At 59.3% G+C, this 27,804-nt stretch overlaps 1 protein-coding gene, 1 long non-coding RNA gene and 1 other non-coding gene across 20 annotated transcripts in view; 1 reads left to right on the top strand and 2 right to left on the bottom strand.

Annotated features, from left to right (window-relative positions):
* Positions 1-4,624: 4,624 nt before the first annotated feature.
* Positions 4,625-9,187, bottom strand: LOC120885339 (uncharacterized). The gene is made up of 2 exons (XR_005727899.2): positions 8,900-9,187; positions 4,625-6,542 (listed from the first exon to the last, which is right to left on the bottom strand). It is a non-coding gene; the product is annotated as an uncharacterized LOC120885339 (long non-coding RNA).
* Jakmip3 (Janus kinase and microtubule interacting protein 3) overlaps positions 6,068-27,804 on the top strand; it is a 58,057-nt gene continuing 36,320 nt past the window's right edge. For 4 of the 18 annotated variants that reach the window (XM_078023933.1, XM_078023938.1, XM_078023928.1 and 1 more), the window contains exons 1-8: positions 6,109-6,602; positions 20,140-20,355; positions 21,621-21,740; positions 22,663-22,809; positions 23,252-23,383; positions 24,609-24,644; positions 24,976-25,035; positions 27,083-27,211. In XM_078023933.1, the coding sequence (XP_077880059.1) occupies positions 6,219-6,602; positions 20,140-20,355; positions 21,621-21,740; positions 22,663-22,809; positions 23,252-23,383; positions 24,609-24,644; positions 24,976-25,035; positions 27,083-27,211 (1,224 nt within the window). In that variant the 5' untranslated portion in view covers positions 6,109-6,218. Of the gene's footprint in view, positions 6,603-20,139; positions 20,356-21,620; positions 21,741-22,662; positions 22,810-23,251; positions 23,384-24,608; positions 24,645-24,975; positions 25,036-27,082; positions 27,212-27,804 lie in introns of all 18 variants that reach the window. The other 14 variants (XM_078023973.1, XM_078023965.1, XM_078023995.1 and 11 more) reach the window with 9 other exon arrangements.
* Trnaa-ugc (transfer RNA alanine (anticodon UGC)) lies at positions 15,991-16,063 on the bottom strand. Its single transcript has one exon. It is a non-coding gene; the product is annotated as a tRNA-Ala (tRNA).

Genomic DNA, 27,804 nt, shown 5'->3' with positions numbered 1-27,804 from the left:
GCCTTCAAAGGTGCAATCCATAAAATATTGGATCAGTTTGTTTGAAAATGTGAGTAGAAAGAATGGAGACCAGTTCAATTAAACAAAGTTGACTTGAGTAAGAAAAGGTCTGAGAACCCTGCAGCCCTGCAGAACCCTGCAGCCCTGCTGGGGTCCCAATGTCCCCCAGCAAGGTGGGGACCTGCTCCTATGACCAGCGGCAGGAAACGCAGGGAGGTCACCTGATGGGGATGGGTGCAGACGGCCGGGTGCTTATTGGGCATCATCTGGCAGCCTCAGCCTAGGACTGGCTGCGGCTCAGTTGCTTAGCAACCAGGGCACTAACTCAGGGGCTCACTGCACATGGGCTTCTGTGGGCCAAGTCATTCCAGTCCACGAACATGTGACAACCCAGACGTTCAGCAGGGCTAGGCAGCATGTGCCCATCCTGGGACACCAGGCAGCCTGCACGGTGGACCGGAAGCCACTTGTGATGTGAGTCCTGGAGGAAACGCCTACTTGGTGGTGAACACTTTGAGGTCGGCGGCTGGGGGGCAGGAAGGCCACACGGGGCAACCTCTGTGGTGTCATTGTGAGTGGTGACTCAGGGTAGCTCCGTGTCCCATGGAGAGGTGGCTGTGGCCGGTCTTCCAGCCGCTCCTCAGGTGCCAGCCGGACTCCATGGCCAGGAGCGTCTGCCGTGGTCACTCTCCGTGAGAGGAGGGAGGGAGGCTCCGGCCCGACCTGTCTAGAGATGAGCCACTTTTCAGACCGGCGGTGCTGGCCGGTGAGCTTGGCGTGACCTTGGGGCCAGGGGCCTCTGCACAGAGATGTCCAGTGAGAAGAAGGGCGGGCCCAGGCACCTGTGAGTGGGCCACTCTGCCCAGCACTCGAGGCACCAAGAGAGCCCCTGTCTCTGATCCAAGTGCCTTTTAGAAGGACTTTTAGGGTCATCGACCACTCCCCCCAAGTCCCCAGCCCCCCATCAGGGCCGCGAGGATAAACAACACTGGGAATGGCCGCTGGACACTTGGGCCTCTCTGACAGCTCTGCCCCTCCTTACCCTGGAGGACACGGATGAAGTCACCCAAGGGTCACAGCTGCTAGCCCTCCAGTGGACACCAGCAGAGGCACAGGAGTGCCACCAGAACCCACCGTGCATAGTAGCAGTGACCGTGGGACAGACCTGGCCAGGCGCTGGGGGGCCACTCCAGAGCTCTGAGCCACACCAGGAATGACAGGCTCAGGGGAGGGGAGGGCGTAGCTGAGGGAAGGTGGGGTGCGGCTGGAGGGGTGCTCTCTGGGCCGCTTTCCTCCCGCACCCTGCCTCGACGTCCTGCCCCACGCTGAGCCCCAGGCATGGAGTGGCCATCTGTAGGCTGAGGCCTCCAAACCCTGAGCCCCAATAAACGTTTCCCTCCTAGTTGACCCTCCCAGGTCTTTTGTTCACAGCCGTGAAAAGCTGAGGACACAGATGTCACTGGAGTCTTGGCCAGAACTCTGACTCTGACACACCAGGTCCAGCCGCTGTCCTCACAACCAAACAGAAAATGATTGGAAAGCAGGGAGCGTTGGTCACTGTGGCCAGATGGGAAGGCAGAGCGCAGCCCTGCCCCGCAGCCCTGTCCTCGGGCTGCTCACAGGAGCGCCAGCTGACGGGGAGGAGGAACTGGGGCAGGGGCCAGCGGCCTGCGTGGTGGGGCAGCCTGGGTCCCACCGCGGCTGCTGGTCTCTTCAGGTTCTGCACAGCAGCTCACAGAAACCTCCGTCACCTAGGGCATTTCCACCTGCTCAGGATGTCCCTCCTGCAGACCTGTCGTCCTGGAAGGGGCAGTGCCCATCAGAAAGTCACTCCTGCCAAGGGGCTGTCTCCAGGTGGGGTGCTGGCCTGGCGGCTCTGCTGTGTAGGGCAGTGACCGGAGGCTTCTAGGCACAACTCCAGGTGCCCAAGTCTGGGTGCTGCAGATCTCTCTCTTTCTCTCAGTCATGGTGAGCACAAAGCTGTCACCGTCCTGGGGTTTGTGCTGGCCAGCAGCCTGCTGTCCCTGGTCACTCTGGGGCTATGCCCAGTGCACCCCCTGTCTGGAGACCCAGCAGAAGCACTTGCAGGGGCAGTATCTCCTGGGAGCCTGGGTGTTGGCCCAAGCCCATCCCATCCCCTGTGGACACCCCCTGTGGACACCCCCTATGGACACCCCCTATGGACACCCCCTGTGGTCACCCCCTGTGGACACCCCCTGTGGACACGTTGGGTTTTCTAGTCTGAAAGCCGTGGCTCCTGGGTTTGGGTCACTAGGACATGCTGCTCGCTCTCTCTGGCACTACACCCGGCTCTCAATACCTGGTGCTGGGCTGATGATGCCAGCGTTTCCCTCAAGGCTTCTGTGGTGAGTTCAGTGCTGGCTGCTACCAGGGTGGCCTGGTAGGCTTTGTCTGCACAGGCCAGTGGGGAACAAAGGAATGCTTTGGAGTTCCTCAGGGAAAAATTGAACAAGAGGGGCAGGAGCAGCAGCTGGGCAACACAGCTGGGGGAGCTGGCACGCGGCCTCGGGGCGTGCGAAGACGTGAGAGGTCCAGCCCCTGTGGGGAGTCGGGTTGGCGGTGCTGGGATCAGCGTGGACACCACTGCAGGGTAACGTGGATGAGATGAGTGTCGGGGACTCCGTCCTCGTCTGTTTCCTTGAGAACCAGGCTCTGGTGTGAGAGAACAGACACCGCGGTGCTGTTCCACAGGAGCCCTGTAGCCCTGGGTTCGAGTGGGAAGCCGTACGTGTCAGTGTGAATTCACAAGGTGCACGTGTGTGCGTGTGGTGTGGGCACATTCAGGCACGCACACACATGTGGGTGACAAATGTGGTGTATTTTGTTTAGCGTAAGATATGGCATATAGCCTTATACTTACTAAGACGTGATATGGTTTGTGTATGTCTCTGTAAAACCAAATTTGAAGTTTCATCTGTCTCTTGAAAAGTTCCCACAATGACCTCCCCAGAAGCAGTGAGCAACCCAGGGCCCGGTGGTGACCTTGAGGTGCCATTTCCCATGAAGAGAACAGCGCTGTGGGAGAGGAGCAAGAGGAGCGGCAGGGTCTCCGTCAGAGCCTGGAGGCTGCTGGGGGCACCTGGGGCTTCGAGGGGCATCTGGAGAGGGCCGCTGGCCAGGGGGACACGCAGCTGTGGCCAGGATGAGATGTGCACGGAACGAAGCCCATCGAGGACGTCCAGGTTCACATGTTCCCAAGGCACCACTTCCTCGGCACCCGAGGGCTGGGAGAAGAGTCAAAAGTTCATCTCGCCTTTCCACGGCAGCCGGATAGCACGCGGAGGCGCACCCCGCAGTGAGGAAACCTCCACCCGTGGCCTGGGGAGCCTGCCGAAGGGACAGGGCCCCCGGGGGAGGGGAGTCCTCACTGCTAATCCAGGGCAGCTGGGCACCCCCAGGCCTGTCCCCCAGGCCGCGGGCTGCTGTGAGAGCCAGCGGTGGGCCTCAGGAGGACCGCAGTGCTTCCTCCTGAACAGTTCCCTTTCCGAGTCATGGGAAAGCTGCTTCCCGCCCCCCACACACCCGGGCCACCTAGGGCTGTGTCCTCTGCCCTTGTCCCTCAGTCTCTGGGGCTGGAGGCGGAGCGGCCCTTGCCTGCTGAGAAGCAGGGCCAGCGAGGCCACCTCCCACGGCTCTCCAGGAGCAGAAGCGTCTCCTGGACGCTGTATCTGCAGCTGCCTGACGGGAGCCCTGCTGCCCTGGGCTGTTGGAGACCACCCCTTGCCTTTCCCCACGTCTGATGTCGACTCAGGTGGAGACCCGGGGGGGTGGTGAAGTCACAGGCTCTGGGCGAAGGGCCCAGAATCACTCCACAGGACCCCACGCAGGTCTCCACCCGCCTAACCTTGGACTGTTCCGCCCGCGCTCTCCTGCACTCTCCTCCCCTCCCACAAACATCTGCTCGGTGACATGCCACGCATGACTGTCCTCTGCTGAGTGCCCATCAAGGAGTCTCCACAAAGGTGATGCTTTGTCTGCTGAGAGGACATGTCCAGCCTGGGGACCTGCTGTGTGCCTGACCCTAGATGGGAGCCACCCCCGCTCCACCCCCAGCCCCCACGGAGCATGGTCTGCAGCCCTGCAGAAGTGACCCACCAAGGCAGGCAAAGACTCAGGGCCACACCCCCAGGTGCCCAGAACACCCTCCGGCACCCGGAACTTGGTCCCTGCTGGAAGGGGGGTCCATGACAGATAGAAGGGCGGCAAGCGTCTGTGCCCTCGCTTTCGGCACCTGCCAGCTTGCCAGGCGGAGTCCAGACAGGCGGGCCCCTGGCAGGGTCAGGAGAGCCTGGTGGTTGGAACCTTCAGCACTGTAGTACCCGTAGGGGACCCAGAGGGAGTCCCAGGGTTGGACCCCACAGCTGGGACCCCAGTCCCAGTGCTGGACGCCAGCCCTAGCACCAGCTGAGTGAGCCCTGTCAGCCTTTCCTGGTGGGGAGGGTCGTGAGGGCTGAAGGTGCGAGGGGGAGAACTGAAGAATGTCCACCGCTTCTGCCCCCTCAATGCTTATTCACTCAGCTCACTCACTACAATTCCACTCCATAGGTTCTTAATCAAGAAAACGACAATCCTTAATGCTGGGCACTGCAATAGACACGATCAGTTCACAGCAGACACTTCTAATTAATTCTAAGCACCGCAAACACACTTAGACATCCCCTCGGCATGCGAAGTTCTAGTGCCAGTCTAAAGTCTCCAGCCTTGGGCTCTAAGTCCACAGATGCCCACTCAGACCGCGGTCATCGGGTCAGGAACCAGGGCAGGCTCCTCCTCCAAGGCAGGCAGGTTGAGGAGAGGGTCTCAGGGAGAACTCACTGCTCTCACCAGGGTCAAGATGTGGCGTGGAGTTTGAGAGCAGTGAGGACCACACAGAGGATCAGCCAAGGATGACAAGTGATGGGATGTCAGTGCAGGTCCTCATCAGGCTCCCGGCTTGTGGGCATCAGCATTGGCTGGCTGAACGTCCGTTCACGTGCTCCTTCATTTATTCTAAATTTGGGGGCTTTTGACCACACTTTCAATCCTGGGTCTCTTGGTGACATCATTTACCCTAGGGTAAAAGCATCTGGTCTGGTGGTCCCCACCCTGATTTTCTTGATAAGGGCAAAGACAACAAGCCAGAGAGTTAGCTGAGTTTGTCAGGGTGCGGAGACTGGAGTTATAAAGTGGAGTTTTTAAAATGAGTTGCTTAGGCTCAGGCCTAAGGCCATCCTCAGAGGGAGACAGGACAGGTGGCCTGCCACCCCCACCCTCAGAGGCTGCCCGTGGTGGGAGGGAGACAGGACAGTCACAGAGATGAGCAGACTCGCAGGGTTGTGCCATGGCTTGATTTCAGATGCAGCCCACAGCCCCAGCTGAAGGCTTAGTCCCCACCGGGGTGTCACTAGGAGCTGGGGGAACCTCTAAGAGGTGGGGCCTAAGGGAGGTCTTTGCTCCGGGGATCCTGTCCTGGAAAGGGGATCCTGAGACCCTAGCCCTTTCTTCCTTTATCTCCTGGCCACAGGGTGAGTGGTTTTGCTCTGCCATGTGCCCCTGCTGTGATGCTATGTCATCATGGGCCCAAAGCAATGGGCCAACTGATCAAGGACTGGAACCTCTGAAATTGTGAGCCAAACAAACCTTTTCTCTTTAGAAGTTGATTTGTCTGAAGTATTTGTTACAGTAATGGAGAGCTGACTAACAGAATGATCAGCTCTGTGAGGAAAGTAACCCAGTCCTATGCCAGGGGTTAGGTGGCAGCTCCTGAAGTGGGACCCGGAGAGGAGGTGGAGTAGGTGCACCGGACCCACAGAGACACAGGCCATGCTCTGTGGGACTGAATCAGCAGAGGAGACCAGAGCAGGCGGGCCAGGCTGGGGAGGGGAAGGAGGAGGCTGGGAGGCAGGCTGGTCAGGGTCTACAGCCAGGAGTGCTGCAGAGCCGCAGGGCATGGCCACGCTCTCCACCAAGCAAGCTTGACTTGGGGTCTTCATCAGCATGTTAAGCACACCCCAGAATGGAAGGCAGCCCCCCTCCCATGCAGCTTGCGGTTCCCGGGAGTGGGCACTCGCCTGGCGGGTGACCACAGTGTCCTTGTCTTCCAGGTCAGCAGAGTGGAGCGGGAGAAGAGCCAGGAGCTGCGGCAGGTGCGTGAGCACGAGCAGCGCAAGCACGCGGTGCTGGTCACGGAGCTGAAGACCAAGCTGCACGAGGAGAAGATGAAGGAGCTGCAGGCCGTGCGCGAGGCGCTGCTGCGGCAGCACGAGGCCGAGCTGCTGCGGGTCATCAAGATCAAGGACAACGAGAACCAGCGGCTGCAGGCACTGCTCAACGCCCTGCGCGACGGCGCCCCCGACAAGGCCAAGACCGTGCTGCTGTGCGAGGCCAAGGAGGAGGCCAGGAAGGGCTTCGAGGTGGAGAAGGTCAAGATGCAGCAGGAGATCTCGGAGCTCAGGGGGGCCAAGAGGCAGGTGGAGGAGGCGCTGACGCTGGTGACGCAGGCGGACAAGATCAAGGCCGCCGAGATCAGGAGCGTGTACCACCTGCACCAGGAGGAGATCAGCCGCATCAAGAAGGAGTGCGAGCGGGAGATCCGCAGGCTGGTACGTGGGCGGGCGCGGTCGGGCGAGGGCCCCAGCAGGCTTGGGTCCAGGCAGGGGGCTCACACTCTGGGCCGTTTTCCCTGCACACCCACCGGGCATTCTCTCTTGGTCCTCAGGACTGCAGAGATGTGAGCCTCGTAAGGACAGGACAGGCAAAGCCTCCCACCTGCTGACGGGCGCCTCCCGGTCCCCACCCAGGCAGGTGCAGGAAGTCTCCGCTGACCTTCCCCATTCCCCTCCCACAAGGTTCCCCTTCTCCTGTCAGGTTGACTTGAAGACAAGCAGGGCCCAGCGTGTTGATGGCGGGAGTCCCACACGCCTTAGCTACAGGGCTGCCAGAGTCACGGGACTCTGAGGATCAGAGAGGGGCAGTATCGCCAGTTTCAAGCTCAGTGTGGCCAGTGCTGGCAGCCCTGGGGCATCCCAGTAGCTCTTGAGCCAGGGTCCACATGGCGGGCACCGGTCCAGTGGGTGTGCTCAGGGCCCAGGGCTCAGAAGCCGACAGGAACGTTCAGGGGCCGAGGGCCTGACCCTCCTCCCTGGCATCCGCTCGTTCATCTGGGGGAGAGGGAGCTCCTCCCAGTCCTACCAGGACCCAGAGCCCTGGGCACTAGCTGCCCTTGAAGGGATGCGTGATCTTCCCTGACAAGGCACCAGGGCCACCCCCCCCCCAGGCCCCTGGTTTCCAGAGGTGGCCTCGAGGCCACACCACCGTATGGAACTCCCTGGAGGGTTCGAGTAGTTCTCTGGACACAGGCAGAAAGAGGACCTGGGGGTCGGAGGGAGACTTCACCCCCGTGAACACAGGGCCCCACGGTTCCTGGTCTGGAGGCCTCCCTTCCCCGGGGTGCTCCCTGCGGCAGCCCTCAGCAGCCCCAGAGCTCGCCCCACTGCAGGAGCTGCGTGATCCCCGGGCTGGCCTGCCCAGTGGGGAAGGAGGTGGCTGCCAGGCTCTCAGAACCCCTGCTGCCCGACCCACATGACCTTCCATCTGCTGAGGTGGCTTGAGGAGGCTGGTTCTTCACCAAGGCCCGTCCCTGGGTCCCCTCGCCCCTGACGTGGGCCCAGTCCCCGCTCAGCTTGCCGCGCCTCCTGCCGATTCACCTGCACTTCCCCCAGACTCACGGCTGCCCGGCTCTGCTTCTCCCCCGCAGAGGTCCTCCTGCCTCTCCCCCGCAGAGGTCCTCCTGCCTCTCCCCCGCAGAGGTCCTCCTGCCTCTCCCCCGCAGAGGTCCTCCTGCCTCTCCCCCGCAGAGGTCCTCCTGCCTCTCCCCTGCAGAGGTCCTCCTGCTTCTCCCCTGCAGAGGTCCTCACAGTGCTGCACTCTTCACGGCCCCCAAGTGACACGGCCATGTCTGGACAGGAACTCAAGGCTCACCCTAAGAGATCCTGGGGAGCTTAGGAATGGACGGTCCACAGAGGCCTGGCAGTAGGACAGGACCAGGGGGGCTGGCTGTGGAGGCGAGCGGCTCAGGACAGGACAGTCGTGGCAGGAGATGGTCCTCACCCATCGCCAGCTAGCAGCCCAGCCAGGAGCCCCCAGGGTCACCCCACTCTGGTTTCCCTGCCTCCCATCCCAAAGCCAGCCAGTGGCCATTGTCGGGGGGGCGTGGGGGCCATCCTGCAGTGCAGACCAGCCTTCCTGGCACAGAGCCTGGCAGGGGTGGAGAGTAGACCCAGGGGTGAAAGGGAACCCCTCGCCCAGCACTGGACCCACCCCTTGGGCTGCAGCCCCTGTGGGGGTGTGAGGCCCCAGGCTCCCTGCCACCTGCAGTTGGGGTCACTTGCCTCTTTGCATGTGGCTCGTTGCCCTTGAGTTTCTCTCTCGATGGCTTAGTTTTGTCTGTGCCTGTGTCACTGATCCACCCCAGAATTCCCGATGGCAGAGCAGAGCTCCTCTCAGTGCAGTGGAAACACAGGGAAATCCTGTGCTTGCCTCTCTGGGCGTCCTGGTGGGCCATCTCCTGTCCCACCAGCTGTTCCCCTCCGGCCACCAGCCTGCTGCCTTCCTGACCCTGGGGGCCTGCCTGAGGCCCCACTCCTCCTCCCTCCAGGCTTCCCCCTGCTGGGTCCACTTCTCCTTTGGTGGACACACTCTAGCTCCCTGGGACGTGCAGATGGGAGCCAGTCTCCTGAGACCTGGGTGTGAGCTCCCTTTACACAGCCAAAGGCTCGCTGTTGGAACGGGATCTGGAATCACAGGGGGATGTCACCTCAGGACTTTGAAGCTGTGCCCTCCCTGTGCCGACTCCCGGAGCAGAGCTGTTTCCCAGCTCCTCCTTGCTGAGCGTGCTCACCTCTAGCAGGCCATGTGCCAGGGCGACCGCGCCAGGGCTCACTGTGGCACCGGGAAGTCAGGAGCCTCCTGTGTGTGGATGCCCGTGTCCAGCCGGAAAAGCCTGCGTCATTTTCTAGACCATCTTCTTCCCCTTGGCCCTGTTGCCGAAAGTCCAGTCCTTGGCCCCAAGCCAGTCCATCACGAGGACACTTTGAGAAAGACGCAAAACAAGTCTTACAGCTTTGCCAGCAAAGGAGAAACGGGGCTGCAGTCCCAGAGGCTGTGATCTGCCCTGAAGGGCACCAGAGGATCGGGAGGGAGGTGACTCAGAGGCCGCGTAGAGGCGTGCCCTGGAAGAGGGCGGGTGGAAATTCACTTAGAAATTTGGGAGGGGAAGAAGAACCATGCTCCTTTTAACAGAAGCCTCAGTGGCAGAGCAGCAAGGGCTCCATTCCAAGCACAGAGTGGGTCCCTGCGCAGTCCCCCAACCCCTGGTCAGGAGCTGGGCCTTTGAATTCCAGCTTCATTCTTGGCTTTTCTCTGCAACCTGGGTTTTGTTCTGCTTTCTAGGAAATGTCCTCGAGTTTGTCTTCTAACTTCTCTGTTTAGTTTTCCGTTTGGTCCCCCCCCCCCGATATCTAACTGTCAGGAGTGTCTGCTCTCTGAGGTCCACTGGGGCCACGTTCCCTTCTACTTGGAGGCTGGTTATGGCATTTACGGAGTCCCCTCCCGTCACTGTCTGCTTACCTGGGGGACCCCTGGCTTCCTCTTACCAAAGCTCCCAGGCCTTTCTAGCAGGCCTGGACCGGATCCCAAAATTTACATCAGGGTGCATGTAGCTCTGAGCGGTCTCTCCACCTCCTTAAGGATAGTATTTGGGGACCTGAAGTTTTAAATTTAAGGTCCTCTAGTTGGTGCTCTTTTCCTTTAGGATCGGTGCCTGCTGTGTGCTGAGAAAAGCTTTTGTAGTGGAGCCGTTGAGTAGGTTTAAGTAGGTCTCTGCCCACCGCCCTGGTCCTCTGCGCCCCTGTGTCCCTGACACAGGCCCCGCCGCAGCACACCACGTCCTCTGCTAGTGTCTTACACCGCCAGCCCTCTGCAACCCCACCTGTTCCAGCTCTGAGACGCCCTGATTTCCAGAGTGGCCAGTGTCCACTTGGCTCTTCTGCCTCAGGAGGACCCGGCTTCCTCTTGGCCCAGTGGACTTCCTTAAAAACTTCCTAAATAAACGCTATTGGAAGCTGGGCATGGTGGTGCATGCCAGTAATCCCAGTGGCTCAGGAGGCTGAAGCAGGAGGATCTCGAGTTCAAGGCCAGCCTCAGCAACTTAGCAAGACCCTAAGTGAGACCCTGTCCCAAAATAAAAAATAAAAAAGTCTGGGGATGTGGCTCAGCACTCACGGGGTTAAGCACTTCCGGTTTCAATCCCCAGAACCCCAAACCAAACTAACTCTTGGTATTTTTGTGTGGATTTAAAACAAGCAGTTCAAGGATAAACTTTAATTGAGGGTCTATTTATGTCTCCTATATAAATATGCAACCAAGTTGTGTCTGAAATTTCATTTGATTTTCTTCTGTCAGATTTAAATGAAATGATGAAAAGCCCAAAATAAGTACTAGAAAGAGTGCCTGCAAGACAAAGAGCTTCACAGTGCAGGCAGCAATGACAGCCAGTCCGTGTCACCGTGTCCTGTCACCCACAGGCCCAGTCAGCGTCACCCCAGGCCTCGCAGACAGGCCCAAGACCCACCACAGAGGACCCTCTCTGCTCTGTGACACTGCCCCAGCAGGCCGGCATTCGGGAGGGGGTCTGAGGTGCGGATAGAGGCCTGGGGGCCTCTTACGTTTTCTCACTCAGTCTCTAATTTGTGAGGGAACATTCTGGCCTCTAACACCTGAGTGTAAATTTAGTCCCCCCACCCCCCACCCCGCCCCTACCCCCACCCCCACCCCTGCAGAGGCCCCTGAGGCCCCCACCTCAGGTGCCAGTGAGGCCGAGGGCTAGCAAAGGCTTCGCCTGAGCTGTCTAGGTCCCTGAGCTGTTCCAGCTCTGAGACGCCCTGATTTCCAGAGTGGCCAGTGTCCACTTGGCTCTTCTGCCTCAGGAGGACCCCGCTTCCTCTTGGCCCGGTGGACGTCCATACAGACTTCCTAAGTAAACGCTACTGGAAGCTGGGCGTGGTGGTGCATGCTGGCCTGGGGTCCCCCGGCAGGGAGGAATGGCAGTGCTGCCCTGCCTGGGGTCAGGGCAGGAGGGACCTGGTGGGGACAGGAGCTCAGAGGCATTTCTGGAGGTCTGTCATGAAGCTGCCCTGAGCAGGAGTTGAGGCCGGGTGGAGCAGAGACCGTGGGGGGAAGGGGTCTGAGGGTGAGCCCGGCTCAGAGAAGAGGCAGGGTGCAGTCGGCAGGGTGGGTGCAGGCAGCTGGCCGGGCCTTTGCCAGGGGCAGGACCCAGCCTCCCTAGGCCCTGCCAGGCAGCTGCAGTCAGAGGAAGGCTGTCCCCAGGTCCTGGCCAGCCCTGCCCCGCTCACCTGCACCATGAGGCGTCTGGGCATCCAGGTCCTACACCAGGCGAGCACTGGGCTCCTCGGGGCCCCCTCCAGGGCAGGCCTTGGCTGCTGTGACATGACCCTCTTAGTGCCTTTCAGGGCCAGGCAAGATGTCACCCTTCCTGTACCTACCTGCGCACCCCCAGCCCTCGCCATCCTGGGGTGGCTCAAGGCCCAGCAGTCTCCTGGCCAGGACCCCGTCAGCACCCAAGGGAGCAATGGCCCTGGGACCTTTCACCACCTGACATGGCCCCCTCCTGGGTCATCTGGTGTTGGGCTCCAAGTCGGGGTGTGGGAACACAGGCCCTGGCCCCAGGAGGGGCAGCACTCCAGTCTGGCCTTGGGGCTGCCGCCGAGGCAGGAGAGCCCGGAAGTCCTGCCACAGCCCGGGCACGAGGGCAGAGCACAGTGCACTAAGCTCCATGTCCCCCCAGGGGGCAGGGCTAACTGGCTGGCCCAGGGAGGGGTGGGAGAAGGAGCTGACCACCAGGTCCTGGGGCAGCTGGAGTGGGCTCCTGACTCCCAAAGCTGGTACTGTCACTTGAACTTCTGCCTCCCCACCCGGGCCAGAAACGTGTTTCTGCTTTAATTTGGGTCTTTTTTGTTGACTGCTAAGGCTGTGGCACCTACAGCAGGTGCCGAGTGAGTATTTGGTGAATGGAAGTCCCCCTGGGCCAGCCCGGCCCTGCCCACTGTCAGAGCGGCAGGGCCTCGGTTGCCCTGACCCAAAGTGCTGCCTGGACCGTGGCTGAGAGAAGCCGAGTGGAGGGAAAGGAGGAAGGCAGGTGGGACGTGGCCAGCAGGGACCTCCGGACAGGCACCCAGGGCAGGGCTGGGTGTGGGGGCTGCGCCCTGGGGCTGCTGGAGTGTGGGAGGCTCCTGCTGGACACCCAGCTTATCCAGGTCAGCGACACCCCACCCTGCCAGAGGTCGGTGGGGACTGAGGGGTCAGGCTGCTTCTCCACCCTGGGGGAACTGAAACGCCCCAGATTGGGTTTTTGGACACAGCCCTGAGGTCACAACCTCCCTGGTGTGGCCTGCCATTCTTGGGCCCGGGGTCCTGTGCTGCCCAGCCCCCTTGATGGCACAGAAGCCCCTGAGCTGATTCCTGTCCTGCTCAGAACTCCCACAGATGCCAGGTCCCTGGGAGCTTCAGAGACCCCACACCCGCAGAGGCTGGCCAGCTGCACCCAGAGTCCCCTGTGAGCTCAGGCAGGGCGACTGCTCACCCCCACCCACCACCCCTGGAGCGTAAGCCTGTGACACAGTGAGGACAAGGCTGCGCTGGGGACCTGGGGCACACATGCACCTGTGCAGTATTGTTCCTGAACCTGGGGAGTTTGCTGGGCACACCATGACCGCACACTCCATGCATTTGCTGAAGTACAAGCAGCTCTTGTTACAAATTCTATAAAGAATCACAGGCAGAAAGCAATTTCCTCTTTCTCCTAAGAATCTGTGATTTATTGTATCCCCCGTCCCCTGGTGATGAGACAGCTAGCTAATGTGAACCTGATGCGCAGCAGTGACCCCGCAAGGACAGCTATGGAGACCAGTTTGTCCCCAGGTGCTGCTGCTGGGGGTGGGTGGCTCTCCTTGCCTTTCCAGTAGGGTCTTCAGGCAGTGGCCAGGTAGGGGCCATGGCCCTCTCTGTCCCGGGGACCCAGGCAGAGTCTGGCCCAAGCTCCTTCTCAAACATGGTGCCTCCAGACCCAACAGCAGCTGAGTCCCAGGGTCTCCTGGGCGGTGCTCCCAGTGCTGCTCCTGATCTCTGACCACAAGTCCCCGCCCCCATGGCTGCATGCCACACTCCTGGCTGGTTTATTTGCTCCTGGGGAACAGAGTTTGCCGAGTCAGGTGTCCTGAGCTGTGCTAGGCGAGGAGGGTCCCAGGTTAAGGCCTCCCTGAGGAGAACCCGTCTGCTGGTGCCAGGCCCCAGGGGGACACTGAGGCCTCTGCCTGGGACACCCTGGGGAAAATGGAGAGCTTTTGAAAACCTCTGTGCTTCGGCTGCTTAGGACACACTGAACCCGAGGACGAGGCCTAGGAGCAGGATTAGATCATCCCCTCTCTGTGGAAGCCGAGGACACAAGTTCAAAGGAGATGCTGGTGAGCTTTGGCAGTGTCACCTGTGTCACCACCACCATGGAACACGTCAGCCAAGGCCCCCGCTGTCGCAGCTTGGCCTGCCCTGGCCTGGCCCAGAGCCGGGGCCACACCCCGCAGGGGCTTGCAGGGATGGTCTGTGTCTGTCTCTTCTTCTGTGAAGGGTGCTCAGGCTGTCCTGGCCTGGGCTGCTGGAGCACTCCTGTCATCCTGGGGTGGCCGCAGATCTCCTGTCTGCCACCCATTGCCACTGGAGCATGTCGGGCTGTAGGTAGGCAAGTGACCACCAGAGGGGACTCTGCAGTTCCCAGGGAGGTGGACGGCATCCCACCCGCCTCCGAGGGCAGGCTCCTCTTTCCCGCTGGTCCCCAAGAAGAGCGCACCATCCTGCAGGCCCTGTGATGCCTTCGTCCCCTAGCCGGCCCATTTCTGGCTGGAACGTGAGGAGCCTCTGGGGTGAAAGGCCACTGTTGGGTGTGCGCGGCCTGTGAGTGACCCAACATCCCTTGACGTCGAGGAAGTCCAGTTTGCCAGATCCCTGCAACTGCATGTGCCTCCTGTTTAAAATCCTCTGTCACCCAAGGTCACGGAGCTCCCCTGCATGGTCTTCTGGGCGCGTGACCGTTCTTTTCTCAAGGTTCGGTTCTGTGATCCATCTGCGTTAGCCTTTGTGAACGGTGTGTGGTAGGGGCAGGCGTCCCTGACCTGCCAGGTGAATGCCCAGCTGTTACAGGACCCTGTTTGGAAAGACTGTCCTTTCCCCACAGAATCCTGGCTGCACTTGTGTCACGTATCACACAAGTGCACACGTGGGTCGGTTCTGATGGTCCGGTTCTGTGGGCTGCTCTTCCTACCTGCACCTGGCGCACAGGCCTGAATTCCGCCACTCTGAAGCAGGCGGAGGCTTTCCAGGTTTGTTCCTTCTGCTACTCAGGACTGTTTTTACTTTCCATATAAAGTTTAGACCAGCTGAACACGTACCCCTGATCCTCCTCTAGCCCAGTCAGCCCTTTTACCTGAGCCCTGGGCGCAAGTGCCCCGTCACAGCCCTTGCTCAGCCCATTTGCCCGACTCTTTCTCCGTTAGTGCACGTGTTTCACTTGTTCCCATGATGAACACCCCAGAGAAACGGTCTCCGTGCTCCTGCGAGCTGTCCACCGTCTTCCCTGTCCACTCAGGTCTTGCTCCTGGCTCTCCTCTGGGCCCTTTGCCCTGGGCCTGTGAAACCGTGCTTGGACTTCCCTGCTGTGGGCTGGGTCCACGGGAGCTTCTCGCAGGTGTCGTTTGTCCGGGGTGTCTGTGTTTGCCCTCCTGTGGGAAGCCAGCCCCCAGCACCCGTGGATGCTGCCCTGGAGTCCCCCCAGGAGAAGCTCTGCTCCCGCAGTCAGCCGCAGGACGGCGTCCTTCCTGTCAGCCCTGGAGACGCCTCAGTCTCCACCAGTGTCACCAGGATGCTGCCTGTGTTTTTCTTTCCTTTTTTGGGGGGGTGGCCAAGTTTCTGGAACATGAAGCGATGTCTTTCTGCACAGGTGGGGACCCCTGACCATTACTTAGTCACCGATTTCTTCTCCTTCCCCTTCTGGGACTCCATCGCCCGTGACTTAGACAACTGGTTCCCACATCTCCCTCGAACTCGATTCTTCTTAAGTTTTCTGTTTGTTCCTTCTGGGTCTCTTGGATATTTTCTATTGTTTTATTTTTGGTTTATGATTCTACTGTGTCCAGCCTACTTTTAAACCTTAGAAATTAATTTTTAATTTTAGAAATGAGATGTTTGAATTTTGTTGTCTGTTTAATTATTTTTGATAGATTCTAATTCTTATTTGAATTACTGTCTTTATCCGTTTTCTTCCTCTATGAGAAAGATCTTTTAATGTCTGGTCATATTGATTATTTTTAGTGTACCGCCCACAATGAATTTTAAAGTTCTTATTTGCTGACCAATATTCCAGCCATCCTTGGGTCTACTTCCGCTAATCACAATTATTTCTAAGTTCTAATTGGAGAACTCTGGTTATCTCTGGTCTGCTTCTATTGACTGTTTTATCTCCGTTGTTGGTTGCTTTTTCATGACTCTTCACCAGTCTTGTAATTTTCTGTTGTGTTTTGACACTGTGGGTGATGTGTGGTAGGGTCTATGGTCATTTTCCAAAGAACGTTGAGCTATGTCCTGGCAGATGGTTAGATCAGCAGCAGAGTACTTGGATCTTGTGAGGTTTGGCGGAGGCTTTGTGGTGTTAGGGTAGATCCATGTCAGCCCTGTCTTCTCTCACAGCAGAGTTCGTATCACAGGACATTGTCCTGGCTTTGCAGCGTGGCCTCTCAGGGTCTCTGCTGAAGGCCTGGATGCTCACCAGGTCTCCAACTGGGTCCGGGATTGAGTTAAGTCTCCCCAGCACCATGCCACCCCTGACATTTCTCTCAGAAAGTGTTTTCTTTCTTTCTTTTTCTTTTTTGGCGGTGCTGGGGGTTGAACCCAGGGCCTTATGCATGCAAGGCAAGCACTCTACCAACTGAGCTACATCCCCTGCCCTGTCAGGAAGGGTTTCTACAAGGCCCCCAGGGGTCTTGCCTGACACGTGCAAGCCTAGAATTGACCATGGGTCTCAGGGAAAGTCTACTCAGCTGTTGGAGCTACTTTCCTGCCACCTCCTTGTCCCCAGTACCCGATGATCTGGGTCCCAGCAGCGGGTCTGGGTTTCCTGTCCCAAGAAGCTTCTCTTTTCTGCTTGGCTCTGTTCCCAGGAGAGAGGCAGAGAGGATGCCTCTGGGGAATCAGGGAGGGCTCTCCTCACCTGCCCCCGGCTCTGGCACCTGCCTTGTCTGGTTGATCTTGTTAACTCCTAGAGTTGCTCATTGCATAGGTGGGTCTTGGCCAACGACTCCATCATGTCCGAAACCAGAATCTTCTGACCATCGATATTTTTTTGAAAGCTTCCTGGACGGTTCTAGTGGGAGACGAGGTTTGGGAGCCACTCTTCTCCACAGGTTGGCAGATCACCCAGGTTGAGGGGACTTCGGCATTCTCTTTAGTTAATTCTCAGACATGGAGCAGACCTTGGTGCATCTCTGGGACACGGGGGACATGGGCTCCTCACCTTGGGCTGGAGCCATGTCCCCGTTTACCAACTCTCAGCCCCTCTGGGAGTGCAGGAGGCTGAAGCACCTGTTTATTCTGGCGTCTTCGCCTGGGACGGTCCAGCCAACCCCTCTGGGCCTGTGCTTTCTGGGCCAGACCTTGGATAGTACCAGACTCTCGGTCTCACCTGGGTGTATTTTTTCCCAGGTCCCCTCCTAATCTCGGCCCTTACGTCCAGGGTGACGAGCCTCCTTCCGGCTCTGTTCATCTCATCAGGCCCTTCCAGGACCCTTTCTCTGGGAAAATGAGCCCCACATGGAAAACACACTAGGTTCTTCCTCTTCTCCAACACACCCACTGGTGAGCGACAACCTTCTCTAGAGCACAGACACATATGTGTTCAGGTGACCTGTGGAGAGTTTGTGGGCAGGAAGGTCCCCCAAGATGCAGACCCCTCTGAAGAAGAAGGTGGGTGAGCCACTGCTGTTATAGCTGAGGGCCTACTGCCTAGGCCAGGAGGCTTTGGGGGACCAGACTCCTACCCTCTTCTCAGGACACTTGGTGTGGGGTCCGACAGGCTCCACTGGTGGCTCAGGCAGGTGCCTGGTTTGGCACTGAAGCATGGTCAGTGCAGTCAGCCCAGGAGAGGAGAGCCCCAGCGGGGTTGGTGATGTGTCTGGACAGGCAAGTACTCATTGGTCACTGAGGGGACACGTGTGCAGGGGGCTCAGCACTGCAGGGCATGGCTGCCTCGTGTCAGGGGCCTCACCGTTGGCAAGCGAGCTCAGGCAGGGCTACCTTCCCCCCACTCCAGCTACCGGCTCTAGTTCTATACTTGGGGGGTGTCCAGGGATCCGCTGTCCACAGGGGCCCAGGGCGATGGCCAGGGATCCGCTGTCCACAGGGGCCCAGGGCGATGGCCAGGGCTCCGCTGTCCACAGGGGGCCAGGGCAATGGCCAGGGATCCGCTGTCCACAGGGGCCCAGGGCGATGGCCAGGGATCCACTGTCCACAGGGGGCCAGGGCGATGGCCAGGGATCCGCTGTCCACAGGGCCCAGGAGGCTCTGATGCTGAGCTCCCCAGGGCCACCTGCTAAGAAGCACTGTGCTCTGAGCTTGAAGGGGAGGGCGGGTTAGGCGGGGAGGGCCATTTCTCTCCTGGGCGAGGACCATCCTCCCCACTCAGGCCCTTCTGCACACCCCTTCCCTGGGGACCTGCCGTCACAAGGAACCTCTGCTGGTTTCCAGATGCCCACTGCACCTGCGAGGGGGGGACAGTGTGGGGTGCTGGGTTGGCAGAGGTGACTCAGAGGGCAGTCAACAGACTCAGTAGGAATCTGGATTGTCCTCTTATCCTGGGAGGTGTTTCCCTCCTGGGAGCCAGGAGATCTGATCTTGTTTACGACCAACTCTCGTAGAGGTGAGGAGACAGACGGGACAGGGGCAGGAGAGGGCACTGGGCGATTTGGAACTTCTGTAGCATCTAGACAAGACTGTGTGGTGGGGACCAGCTCATCTGGTTACCAGAACTCCCCATTTTCAGTTTGGAGGTCTGTGTCTGGGGAGCCCTCAGTCCGGGGCTTGGTGGGGCTCTTTGCATGGGTGTGGGTGGGGTAGGGACTGGGCACTGCCTTCTGGTCTCCACAGCCTGCATGAGGGGACAGCATGTCAGAGCCTCCGCCTGCATGAGGACACGGGGTCACCCCCTTGCAGGAAGACAACCACGCATGCACTGTGGGTCTGCATGTGGGCAGCAGGCCCCGGGGTCCTAGGCCGTCTGCTGCAGCTCCCTGGGCTCGGGGTGGGTGTGGTGCCCGTGTTTGAACATGTCGCTGGGCTGGAAGAAGCCCTCTGTGAGTGAGGGGAGCCACCAGCTCCACGGAGCATCTTAATTAGGCTGGGCCAGGCCCCCCGCAGAAACAGACCTTTGGAGCAGAAGACGTAGATACGCATGTTCAGGGCTGAGCAAGCTTGGCTCGAGACCTGCAGCTTTGGGAGGCCCCTCTGGTACCCCCTGGTAAGCATCCTGTGCCTGTGAGACAGTGCTGTCCCACACTCCTTGATGGGGCATCTTAGCGCTTCCCACGGGCAGTCGCCTACCCTGCGGCCTGGTGAGCTGGCAGACAGGTCTGCCAGCTGCCCACCTTGCCCCTCAGGCCCGGAGGCTGCAGAGACACTCCCTCTCCTGTTTCTGTAAACGCTGGTGTGTGGGTGCCAGGCCGCAGGCACAGCCGTCGTTAATAAGATTTTCCTGTCCCTGGCCTCTTTGTTTCCCTAATGACTGAGCTTTTTCCTCCTGCACCACCACATGCTCCAGGAAGTGGGAATTTGGCAATTAAGGCCTCTTTTTCTCGGTTCTGCTCCTGGCTTGCCTGAATTTGTGATCTGGGCCGATGAGATGCCTCTTCTGTTTCTACGCAGACTTCAGCAGGTGGCTGACCCAGCCAGATGCCCTGCTCTGCTCAGTCATTTGAAAATAATGTTTTAAACCCAAGACATCATCTTATAAATCTAGTGCCATCTACATTGGCTCCCACTTTCCACCTGGACCAAGCATGTTCCTGGGGCAGCTCAGGTGAAGGCCTCAGGGTCAGCTGGTGGCCATGTCCAGGGGGTTTCTTGCTGCTATTTGTAGGGTGGGCACAAAGAATGCTGCTCCTTGGGGAATGTAGGGAGGGCTTCGGACCCTCCCAGCAGGTGGGACCTGAGCGGGTCAGACCTCCTGGAGCCTGCCTGTCCAGATGCCGCCCACCCCCAGCCTCAGCTTTCAGTAGGATTCATAGGAAACAGCTTTTCCTGCAAACAGCTGTGAGCATGGAGCACTGAGATCCAGGACAGAACAGGGATGGCCGCAGTGCCTCCCACACACCACCCAGCCCTCCCTAGCTTGTGGCCTCTCCGGGTTGGTGAGCGCGTCCAGGGTGGCAGGCTGCCCTGAGAACTCTCAGGCCAGGCCTTCTACCTACCTACATGGCCACCCTCTCCCTGACCTTTTCCTATTTGTACCAGGGACTTAACGCAGGGGCGCTTAACCACTGAGCTACATCCCCAGTGCGTTTTGTGTTTTGTTTTGAGTCAGGGTCTTTCCAAACACCCTCTCCCATCGTACCTCCTACTGGCAGGTGTGTGTGAGTCGGGCATAACCCTGCTCCGCTCAAAGCACAGAGGGAGGCAGGGCCAGGAGGTGGCTCCACTAACCTGCCAGGTAGGCCCATCCCTGTGGACACCCAGGACAGCAGGGGACTGGAGTCTTGCTGGGTGACCCTGGCCTGGCACAGGGGGCACAGGGGCCACAGATGCCAGAGCAGCTTGGGGCCAGCCAGCTGACCCCAGGAGGCCCTGGAAGGGCTGTGTGCAGCAGCCTGGGGAGTAGGCACTGGCTCTCGTCCAGGATGGTCTGTCTGAGCCGAGACACTGGCAGGGCTGTCACGGTGGGACCCTGCTGATGCCAACCTGCCTGTTTCTATGGTAACTGCAGATCTGTGCCCTGTCTGCGTGTGTGATTGTGTTCTGTTCTCCTTGTAGATGGAGGAGATAAAATTTAAAGACAGAGCAGTCTTCGTGCTGGAGAGAGAGTTAGGGGTCCAAGCCGGGCATGCCCAGAGACTGCAGCTGCAGAAAGAGGCTCTAGATGAGCAGCTTTCCCAGGCCAAAGAGGCTGAGCGGCACCCGGGCAGCCCCAGACGGGAACTTCCTTATGCAAGCGGTGCAGGAGACGCCTCAGACCACTCGGGAAGCCCTGTAAGCACCCCCGGGCCTCGCCCTGGCCCGATCCGAGTACAGACACACGGCCCTGCAGAGCTCCCTGGGGCGTCCGGAGCCCAGTCCAGCCAGACTCTCTTGACCCTGGGGCCCTCAGCTCGTCCAGCTCTGCCCAGGAGGACTGGCAGTTTGTCCTCTTCCTTCCTCCCCAACACCGCTGGTGCTCTGGCTTGTCCCCTCCTGGGCCCCGGTCCCCAAGGATCCCAAAGTACCAGCTTTGCTGGCGCTGGTCCTGCCTTGGCTGTGGGAGAGGCGGTGCTCTGAGCAGGTGCTGCTCTGGCTTCTGGCTGCTGCCCGCCAAGTCCCTGGCTGGGCCTCCCGTGGCTGACCTTGTGCTCATCACCAGCCATCCTCCCACATGCTTTTATGTGACCATGACGTTTTCTGCTCCTCCTCGGGCTGCTAATGCCCACCTGCATGGGTCCAGCAGCAGATGCCCAGACTGCAAGCCACCCATCTTCTCATTGCCACACCTCATTCAGATCCCTCCACAGTGGCCTGCAACATCCTGGGGATCTAATGCCACGGACCCTCCACGTGGCCCCTCTGGGCCTTTGGTCCCTAGCCTCTCCTGCACCCATTGACTGAGGAACTCAAACCATGTCCAGTATCTCCCTGGACATACTTTTGTTTGACTCAAGGACAAAACTGTTAAAGTTGGGCCAGCCCTGGGACAGTGACATGGCAAGACTAGAGACTAGCATCGTGGGGGCAGCGCAGTCTAACTGATTAGAGCCAGCCCTTCCTGCTCCAGAGAGCCCAGAACTTCAGGCAAAGGTTTTCACTGACTTTTTAATGAAGTTCCAGTGGTTTTGAAAGTGGCCTTCTAGAGACTCAACCTGAGGGAGCACACTTCCTGGGAGAGCAGCTTTTCCAAGTCTGCAGCAGTGTCTTTTCCTCTGCTCACCCGAGAACGTGCTGTCCACCTGGCAGGCAGGGCAGACCCCTTCTGAAGTGCGGCAGGCAGTGGCCGGAGGAGAGCATGCAGCTAGTCTTGCCCGTGTGTCCCACCAGTGTGTCCCTGCCCGTGTGTCCCCACGTGTGTCCCCACCCTCGCCCTCCACTTTTGCACACCCCCAGACATTCCCGCTTCCGTCTGTCCCCCCATGCAGTTTGCAGAGCTTGGGCTACACCCACCCGCCAGCCGCTGTGTGGAAGAGCAGGCGGCCGAGGCGTCCAGGGTGCTGCGATTCGCGAGGTGCTGTGTGCAGGGAACAGTTGTTTGCAGTTGATCTTTGTTTTAGGAACAGCAGTTGGATGAAAAGGATGCCCGGCGCTTTCAGCTCAAAATCGCAGAGTTAAGTGCCATCATCCGTAAGCTGGAGGATCGCAACGCCCTGTTGTCGGAGGAGAGGAACGAGCTGGTGCGTGCCCAACAGGGACGGTTCTGGACCTTGTGGGACTGTGGCTGCATGGGGAGAGGCGGGGTCCACTTCCACAGTCCCTGTGGAAAGGGCAAGTGGTGACAGCTGGCCTTGCCACTGGGCCCCTTGGCCTGTCCACCTTTGGCTCCCGCATGCTGGTTGGCCAACCCTACTCTGTGTCCTGGGGCAGAAGTACCCTGAACTCTGCACATGATCTGGGGTGGGAGAGGCCACTGTCTTAGCTGTCATCCTCACCATAAATCTTCAGCTCAGAGGGTGTGTGAGCTGTGTGGATGCTCAGGGGCAGGGGGTGACCACAGTTCTTATGGGCAAGCAGAGCCTTGGCCCAGACTGCTGGCCTTCAACCTTATTCCCGTCTGTAGAATGGATGCCTCAGCTCGCCTGGGCACTGGGTGGGTGGAGGGCAGCCGTCAGCTAGGGACTCCCCCTAGAGCCGGAAACTTTCCTCTTTGCAAGCACAGTTGGCTTGCAAAGTTGGCTCTGGGCTTACAGGCTCTGCATCCACAGGTACCATCCACCTGCAGACTGAGGGTTTTTAAAAGTCAGCTCTGTACTGGACAGGTGCAGGCCTTCCTCCTCACCACTGTCCCCAAGACAGGACCACATGACAACTACTTTCACAGCATCTGCTCTGCATTGGGTACCATCAACAACCAGACATGATGTGGCGTAGGCAGCAGGAGGTGCCTAGGGTATCTGCAGACACCGCTGCTTTCTACCAGGGACTTGGGCACCTGTGGATTGGGGTTTTCCATGTGGCCTGGATCCATTCCCCCTGGACACAGAGGGATGACCGTGGTGGGCTGCAGTCATGTCATGGATTCGATCTGGACCTCTTGCTGGCTGTATGGAGTCCAGCCATCAGTTACGTAAAACATCACATAATTAACTTCTCTTGCAGTTAAAGCGTTTAAGGGAAGCAGAGAGTCAGTACAAGCCATTGTTGGATAAAAACAAACGCCTTACTCGGAAAAATGAGGACTTGTCTCACACTTTACGGAGAATAGAAAGCAAGCTGAAATTCGTCACCCAGGAGAACATAGAGATGGTAAGGCCCCTAGGTCTGCAGGGGCAGCTGTGCCAGCTACTGGCAACGCTCCACTCTGCTCCATAGCCTAAGGACGCAGTGGAGCAGGCGGGGCAGCCCCATGTGCATTCCTGGGTCAGATCCCCAGTGAGCCCACCCCAGGAGAGAGGCCTCAGGTGAGGACCAGCCACAGGAGGGAGGGGCGGGGTCACGGGAAGCCACCAGGCCATCACATGCCCCCTCCCCTGGGCCTGTCTGTACATCCTGACCCCAGGGGCTTAGTAAGCAAGCTCTGACTCTGAAAACCCTGGGTATAGGTAGCAAGGACCTGGGGCCCCAGGGGGAGCAGGCCTGGCACAGAGCAGTGAGCCTGGGAAGGGGAGGCCCCCCCAGCACTGAGCCAGGCTGGGATCTGCTCGGGAGGGGGGCCCAGCCATGTGACGCGGCCTGCTTGGCGTTGCAGAGGCAGAGAGCCGGGATCATCCGGAGACCCAGCTCCCTAAATGACCTGGATCAGAGTCAGGGTGAGAGGGAGGTCGACTTCCTGAAGCTTCAGATTGTGGAGCAGCAGAACCTCATTGACGAGCTCTCCAAGGTGACCACATCCTGCCCACCCTGCCCCTGGGGCGGTGGGAGGGGAGGCCAGGCTGGCAGCAGCCATGGGCCACCTGGGCTGGATCCCCCACTAGTCACTGGTCCTGGTGACCCTCCCTAGGTAGGTCTCTGTGCCTGGGGCTCCTCCCCCCCCTCCCCCAGCTCAGGGTTCCAGGCCGCAGCACCGCCTCTGTCACTCACAAGCCTTGATAGCCCTGAGGCTCCAGACCACACAACTCCCTCTCCCCGTTCCCAAGGGAGGCCACCGGCCTCAGTCAAGGTGTGGGCAGGGCTGGGCTCCCTCCAGGGCCTGGGAAGGGTCTGCTCTTTTCCTTTGGCCACCTCCAGGGTCCTGGCCTTCCTTGGCTTGTGACCACCTCATTCCAGCCTCTGCCTGATTCTTCCTGTGGCCCCGTGTCTTATTTGAATCTTCTCCTCTCCTCTCACAGCCACAGCGTCACTGGGTTGGAGCCCACCCCCATCCACACTGAGATCATCTTTAACTTAATCACACCCGAGACCCTGTTTCCAGATCAGTTCCCATGCCCAGTTAGTGAGGATGGAACTGTGGATGCGTCTCTTAGGGACCACCACGCAGCCCCTCCCCTGCTCTCTCCTGGGCTCCCCTCACCTCAGCACAGGTCTGCAAACAGTGCTGCAGGAAGCCCTCCTCTTACTCTGACTGGGGCGGCTCTGCCTCTTGTGGGCTCTGGCAGACTCCATGCTGAGAGCATTCCCAGCGAGCTGCCTTGGTCAGCAAGCAGCAGGACAGCTGTGCCTCTCGGCCACTGGCCCGTCCTAGGCAACGCCTAAGGCCATCTCCAAAGTCCATGGGCTGTGGGGTGTGGTCTCCCCAAGACAGCCTTCCCTGACCTGCCTGAGTCCTTTTCTCACTCAATTACAAATGCTCATCAGTGTGAACGACAGTAATAATTTATGGGGGAACAGGAAGAGGTTGAAATCTTGATAAGTCACAAGTATACGTCCAATACCGCAACTTCCAGAAGGGCTTTGTCCAGCTGCCAGGGAGTGAAAGGCTCAGCCACCTTGGACAGAGGCTCCTGGGGCTGCGCGGGCTCAGGGAGCCTCTGGGACCAGCTTTGGAAAGGAGGGAGGACAATTGGGGCAGAACCTTGCTCTCAGGCCAGGGTTCAGGACCCGCCTCCTCTGGGCTCTGTAGGAGCAAGTCGGCACCTTCAGTTCCAAACCTGCCATTTTCCTTCTAGACCCTCGAGACTGCTGGCTACGTGAAGAGTGTGCTGGTAAGTACCAGGGCTGAAGCTGCTCACAGCCTCCAGGGGGCGTTCTGCAGAGCGGAAGGACCGGGAACAGCGCCTTCTTCCCCTCCCCCACACGGTCCCTACCATGCAACCTGAGGGGCCTGGTGGCTCCTGAGCGCAGAGCTCACCTAAGTGGGGACTCACTCATCTCAGGCTGGTGGAGAAGGGGCCCCCAGGCTCCTGCGCAGATACCTTGTGTTTATGTCCCAGGAACAGTTACCATGTTGAGACCACGTCACGATGATGACGTGGCCCTTCAAGAAGCTGGTGGAACTGGCACCTACCTAAAAACCTCTCCAACTGGTTTTTGCAGGAGCGCGATAAGCTTTTAAGGTTTCGGAAGCAGAGAAAGAAAATGGCAAAACTCCCCAAGGTAAAGAAGCAGTGTGTGTGCGTGCGTGCTGGTGTGTGCATGCGTGTGTGCTTGCTTGTGCTGAAAAGCTCTTGGGAGAGAGTCCCTTCCTTTACAAAGGGAAAGAAAACACTTTTATTCCTTCTCAAAATTGTCAATCAGAAATGACCAAATAGGATTCAAAGTAAATACTCTGCTTGTGGCCTGAGAGCCTGGCCCAGAACTAAGACTCCTGTGCGCGTGGGGGCCAGGGCGGCTCAGGACATGGCTGCTTTCATAGCTTGGCAGAGGCTGGTGAATCTGGTCCAGAAGCTGTAATTTGGCAGTTCACAAGGTCAGCACGTGCCTGGTCTGTGCACAGGCTCAGCTCAACGGCTCAGCCCCCCACCCCAGTGTCTTCCCTGCCTGGAACAGGAGACTGAATCCGTGTTGGCATGGGGCACACAGCTCCGAGGACAGCCGGCCTGCTGCCCCCGTCCTCGCTGGGCCATGCACCCCTCCTGGGCCTGCCCCAGCATTAAGTGTCCCCTGGCAGCTTATGCAGGCTGCAGTAGGCTGTGCCCACAGCTGCACACAAGCCCCCCAGCACTGCAGCCCTAGGAAGTTCAAAGCCCTGGGGGAACTTTCTGGAGTGGGACCCTTCTCGATATGCTGGTGATTTTTCATTCAGCTTTCTCTGAGCTGCAGCTGGGTTGTTTTTAAACACTCGGTGGCCCCTGCCTGGCCACTTCAGTGTTCCCAGCCACAGCCGTGGCTCACCTGGCCCTGGAAAGGCCCAGGAAGGGAGGAGGCTGCTGGCCTCTCTCCTGGATCACTGCAGGAAGCTCAGGGATTGTCCAGAGGCCCCACCTGCTGCCCCTGCTGTCTTGGTGCCTCTGTGAGAAGCAGGAGGGAAACCAGGAAGTCGGCAGGAGGGGCTGGGATGACAGGGGACCTAAGTGAAGCCGGAGGACCCCAGCTTGTGGTAGTCACCGACCAGCCATGATCTGGAACAGCAAGATGTTCCTGTGGCATGGGCGGGGTGGGTTAGCAGGAGGAGCGTCCAGAGGCTGCCTGGACCCAGGAGGATTGAGGTGGAGTGTCAGGGCACAGACATCCAGAGGACCACTGGTGACACAAGGGCTGGAAATAAAGCAAGAACCTCAAGTCTGTGCTCGTCAAGTTTGCCCACTTGTGGATATTTCAGTGGAGGATCTGGGAAAGACTGGGGTACAGGGAAGTCCTTTCCCAGAGAGGCCAGGGCCTAGCCGCCAGTGTCAGTTGGTGGCTCAGCTGGAGCGGCGGCTGGTCAAGGGAGAGGAACTAGCACAGCCCTGCTCAGCTGGAGCCGGAGAATGCAAGTGCGGGGAGGGAAGAGCCACCATGGTCCTTGGGGCCACTGGTGGCCCTGGAGCCCAGGGAGGAACTTTCCTGGAAGGTCTGGCCGTGGACTCATCAGAGACCCGGTGGCCACCATGGCCATTACATTGACCAGAACAGACAAGGAAGGCAGGGTCTCTGTGTGCAGGTGAGAGGTCATCAGAAACCCGGTGGCCACCGTGGCCATTACATTGACCAGGACAGACAAGGAAGGCAGGGTCCCTGTGTGCAGGTGAGAGGAGGTGGCTTCTGAAGTCCGCATTGTCTAAAGCCAGGGTTTCGGAAGTCCAGAAGGAGGGCAAGTTGGGGGTCCCTGAAGGCAGGGCTTCTCAACCTAGCTGGTGGAGGACCGGCCCTTGTTCACACCCTCTGTCATGGACTGGAAAGGGCACCGCATGTCAGGGCAAGTGCTTGCTACTGGCAGGGGTCAAGTTCAGAGGCCAAGTCCAGGAGTGGCTCAACTGTCAGCCTCCTGGACATCTACATTCCACCCTCTGCCAGTACCTTCTGGGTGCACCAAGATGGCGCACTCATACCTGGTCGGCGTCTTGGCCAGAAGTAGGACAGCCCAGTGGGCCCCTCCAGGGTGGCCTGGGATAGATGTGGGAGAGCACTGCAGGTGGGGCTGTGGGGAGGGCGGGAGGGGCTGGGGGCTGCTGGCCGAGCGCTGGCCTGGGTCTGCGCCAACGCCTTGCCTTTTGGCCAGCAGCCGGTGGTGGTGGAGACCTTCTTTGGGTATGATGAAGAAGCGTCCCTGGAGTCCGACGGCTCTTCCATCTCTTACCAAACTGACAGGACAGACCAGACCCCGTGCACTCCTGACGACGACCTAGAGGAGGTACCGTGAGTCTCCCACAGCGGCTCCCGGGCAGCCTGGGCCTGAGGCTGGCGACGGGTGGGACCCGGGGCCAGGCCCGCCCTCTGGATAGGCCTCCTGGTCCAGCCCCGGCAGCCCCTGCTCTTGTGCAGTGAGAAACCCCGAACTTGGTTTGGCTGCATGGTGGCTGAGGGTCACTCCCTGCGGTCACTGACGCCCAGTCACACTTCCTCACATCCTTGATCTTGAGCTCCTCCCAAGAGGGCCTCCCAGGAGGTCACCCTGTGCCAGGACCCAGGCCCTTAGAGACACTGTGAAGAGCTTTCTTCCTGGTAAAAACAGCTCCTGACAGCCTGGCTTGCAGAATGGTGGCTGCCCTGGAGTCCAGCAGCCAGCTCAGTCCCAGGGCATAAGCTAGTGTTTGTCCAACTGGCCCAGCCCCTGGAGCTGTGGAGAGCAGGTAGTGGACCTGGTAAAGGCCACGGGGGCCTTCCCTGGAAGATCCTGGAGGATGAACCAAAGGCCATGAGCCTGCTCAGAAAACCAGTTGTCGGAGCAGACCACTGCTGGAAAGCCTGGGGCAGCGGGCTGGGGCTGGGCAGGGCTTCTGGGCT

The sequence above is a fragment of the Ictidomys tridecemlineatus genome, chromosome 1, assembly GCF_052094955.1.
Source record: "Ictidomys tridecemlineatus isolate mIctTri1 chromosome 1, mIctTri1.hap1, whole genome shotgun sequence".
Lineage (NCBI taxonomy): Eukaryota > Metazoa > Chordata > Mammalia > Rodentia > Sciuridae > Ictidomys > Ictidomys tridecemlineatus.
Note: the sequence above shows the minus strand (reverse complement) of the source record. Positions and strands in the feature narration are given on the sequence as shown.